The sequence below is a fragment of the Esox lucius genome, chromosome 15, assembly GCF_011004845.1.
Source record: "Esox lucius isolate fEsoLuc1 chromosome 15, fEsoLuc1.pri, whole genome shotgun sequence".
Lineage (NCBI taxonomy): Eukaryota > Metazoa > Chordata > Actinopteri > Esociformes > Esocidae > Esox > Esox lucius.
In genome coordinates this window covers 15,346,491-15,350,577 of record NC_047583.1, presented here as the reverse complement: position 1 = coordinate 15,350,577, position 4,087 = coordinate 15,346,491, and the positions used below count along the sequence as shown (strand labels likewise).

The window sequence follows — 4,087 nt, the reverse complement described above, 5'->3', positions numbered from 1 at the left end:
GACATGTTTTCTTAAAATTAGGTCTGGAAATAAGTAGCCTATTTATTTATATGTTTGTTAAGCATGCTTATTAATACTGTTACAATTATGTTGTTTTATATGTATAATTTATACATTCTATCCCTATCTCTGTAATTGTAATTAATCAAATTTATATTAGATGTACATATATTTATATAGAGATATGTATTATAAAATCAATAGCTAGTAATAGAAAATAAATCGCTATTAATATGTTAGATATTATTTGGGCAATGTATGTGAGGTTAGAGCAATGTGTAAGAGGCCCAATACCAAATGGACTCCCCGACCCTCTACCCAATGCAATCAGGGCGATCTGATATATATTGAGAAATAAATGGCAAGCAATAAAGTGAAACATATACAATATATCAGAGGACAAGTTGAGACTATATGCTCAATTGTTTTGAAATTTAAAGTCGTCTTAAATCTCCATAAGTGCATAGGGCGAAGGGTGTAGGTGTATATTTGGGATTAGGACAGTCTAATCCACTGAGCCGAAATGGCGTCTTCTTATCACAGTTTACGCTGTGAAAGCTCGTGCGCAAGCCAACTGACTACTGAATGATCCAGAGGAAGTGGCGGGTGATGTAGTCCACACCTTTCCGGTAGATCAGAGTACCACTGCTACTAGGCTGAAAGGGAGAGACGAAAGCGGTTTGAAAATTATTGAGAGAGGAAGGGGGAACAGAAGGTAATACATGTTTTTTATTTAGAGATTTGTGTAAAGATTATACACTGTATTTTTCATTTTCGTTTAAATATCCACAATGCAGCATGAAGAAGCTAGCTAGTTGTAGTAGCCAGATAGTGTTGGCTCACGTTAGCTAACTCGCTAACGTTAGCAGTTAGCTTGCTAAGTTGAGTTTTCTGACACTCCTCCCAAATATCTTCTGTTTCAGAGGGACGGGAATTGTTTTTTTTTATTTAATCAATGACCTTAGTCATCTGGACTTTAGAACAGGCTCCTACGAATGAGTGGGTAGCCCAGCGCAACGTTTGATGGAATAGCTGCAGAAAATTGCCTTTCTCCTCCGGTGTGGTACTGATCGGAACAAGGGCGAGGAGGGGACCTCGAGTCGAGACACACCAAGAGGAAGTCAGAAGTACCGCAGGCTTTTTGATGGGCCTATTCAATTTCCTTACTCTGTCAAAAGACCCACTGGCTACTCCCCTGTGATTATGATTATAGCACAAATAGTACGCACATTTTGTTACCGTTAAGTTCAGTAAACGTGTGACAAGTAGAATCGACTTCTCCTACCATTGTCATACACCTTGGTACACATTTAAACTCCAGTAAGTAACCCAAGTTAATTATTTACCACTGGGAGTGTTATACATTGTGAAGCATTGAATTAACCGGATGGATCAGTATGGCCATGCCAATTGATTATTAGTTGGGGAGTTACACCAGGTTTGTAGCAAATAAACCAAGTTAAAACCTGCAAGATTTGGACATTACGGAAGTCATAAGGGAAATATTAAAACATCCGAAGCATTTTTTTTCATTTGGAACGGACTATTTATGCACTATTTACAAGATGGGGAAAATGCTATCGAAAATCTTTGGCAACAAGGAAATGAGAATATTGATGCTTGGACTTGATGCTGCTGGAAAGACCACCATCCTTTACAAACTGAAACTTGGACAGTCAGTCACCACAATTCCCACTGTTGGTTTCAACGTAGAGACTGTCACATACAAAAACGTAAAATTCAATGTGTGGGACGTTGGAGGCCAAGATAAGATTCGTCCACTGTGGCGACACTACTACACGGGCACTCAAGGGTTAATCTTCGTTGTGGATTGCGCGGACAGGGATCGGATCGACGAGGCCAGACAGGAACTCCATCGCATCATAAATGACCGGGAGATGAGAGATGCCATCATCTTGATTTTTGCCAATAAGCAAGACCTACCTGATGCAATGAAGCCGCACGAAATCCAAGAGAAACTAGGTTTGACCCGCATCAGAGATAGGAATTGGTATGTTCAGCCCTCCTGCGCAACCACGGGAGACGGACTATATGAGGGGTTGACATGGCTAACTTCAAATTACAAATCTTAATGATTGAATGGTGACTGTTTTAGATCAAAAACTACAAAAAGTCAAATTGAGGCAAGTAACAAATAACTTTACTTCTTAAATGAATATAATAAAGAAACGTTTGATTATCTCAATTTATTTTGATTTCTATGATGACCCTATAGCCTAACTAATTTATCTTTATAAACTGGGTTTTCGGGCTTATAGTTTTATTGTACACTGTAGCTATACAGTCATTATGGTGTGGCTTGATGAATATCAATTAAATGGGTTCGTAATTCAAAGCTACCGAGATTAACGCCTTTGCCTATTCTTTATCCCATTTTACATAATTTCTAATAGAGCTGGATTTCATCTTTTAATTTGGGCTAAGGACTGGTTGGTTTATGCTTCTAAGATACTGTTGGATTGTGATTGAGGAACATAAGGGTCTGTTTCATAGTTTTTAATTTCAGAACTGAAGTCTGGTATTTAGTCTAGCTTGTTTGGGATAACTACCACACCTTATATGAAACATTTTTAATACAGAACAAGTAGCAAATTGAAGTATTTGTTTTAGATTGTATTGATGACTACACTGCAAGATGTTATTAAACATTCACCATTGCATACATTTCATTGTCAACATTCTGAATCTGGACATTTTTGTGTCAAAACTTTCTGAAAAGACATTGTGTAGTGCTTAGACTCACCATCTGGAACCCATTTGCACAAGTGATTCACTATAGACTATTGTGAATTCATTGGCCTTTTTTGTGTACTCGTGGTTTGAACCCAAATTTTGCTCAAGCATAAAGTTTTATGGGATTCTGGTACCTCAAACATGCTTTTCAAAATGCAGCATTTGTTTACGGGGTGACATTGCCTATGAATATAGCCTATGGATGCAATATTTCCTAAGCAATGTCTCTCAGCTCTGAGCTCTCAACCTACAACTATTCATGTCTCAGGATGTGAGACCTTTTACTAGTATAGATATGCAGCATGAGTACAGAAGTACAGTAACCCTACAGCAGAGTTGACCTGTCAGGCAATGGGAGGGAGCATCTCTCTGGTGAAATAAGTCATCTTCTGGTTCAAGCTCTCTTACTCCTATGTTGACTTGGAGAACCATGTACAGAACAATGTCATTGTAATGTCTGATTAAAAAAGTCATTTTAACTGTCTCATTTTCTTGTTTTGATCATAACATGACCCAAAAGTGTTTGAAGGATCACTCACCTAATACACTTTTTAAGAGACAAAATCCATTATGAAATATATTAAGAATGCTAATGATTGGATTGTGGTTGCCCTTGTTAATACCGATAGTTGACCTCCCTGGCAATGCAAACTCCTGATCTTCTTGACGTGTCCCAGTTAAATGATTTGCTGGGACACATCACTTTTGATTTGATGCAGGGGTTAAATATCCAACAAAAAAATGCAGGGCTCAAATGCTATATTAAAAAGTGTTGTATTTAATGTAATTGCCAATATGTTTCAGATATATATCAAATGTGTAACTACCTACAAATAATGCAGTTTTTCTTCCAGTGTATGCAATGCTCTCTGATGTCAATTGCTCATGAAGACACTGACAAAATGTTAAAAGTAATAACCTTAGTGTTTTGTTTTAGCATTTTATTGATATCGGTTAATTACTCATTGTTCTACTATGTTAAGAACAATGTTTTATTGGTGCCTTGAAGTGTTGCTTTGAGTCTTTTCAGGCAGTTTATTTAGCTGTCCAGCCTCGAGAAAGCCATTATTGTCTGTTTGCCACCACTGAATTTGAAAATAGTTGTTTTTCCCCCCTTAACCCCATGCACAAAACAGGAAGTTCAACTGGTCTCAGTGGAATAACTACTGAGCCACATGACTTGCTGGCATTGGGGGTTGGGTGACTGACTGGTTGCACAAATGTTGGAGCAGTACAGCTGTTTCAGAATTCTGTGCTCACTTGTTTCAAACTGAAGCTGGACTGTCAGCTGTCATGCCTGATTGTTTTTAAAAACCTCCTTGTTTTTGACCGA

General features: G+C 37.9%; 1 protein-coding gene across 1 annotated transcript; it reads left to right on the top strand.

Annotated features, from left to right (window-relative positions):
* Positions 1–595: 595 nt before the first annotated feature.
* On the top strand, positions 596–3,233 carry arf6b (ADP-ribosylation factor 6b). Its single transcript, XM_010897929.5, has 2 exons — positions 596–715; positions 924–3,233. The coding sequence occupies exon 2, from the start codon at positions 1,566–1,568 to the stop codon at positions 2,091–2,093; it is 528 nt and encodes a 175-aa protein (XP_010896231.1). The 5' UTR covers positions 596–715; positions 924–1,565; the 3' UTR covers positions 2,094–3,233.
* Positions 3,234–4,087: the final 854 nt, after the last annotated feature.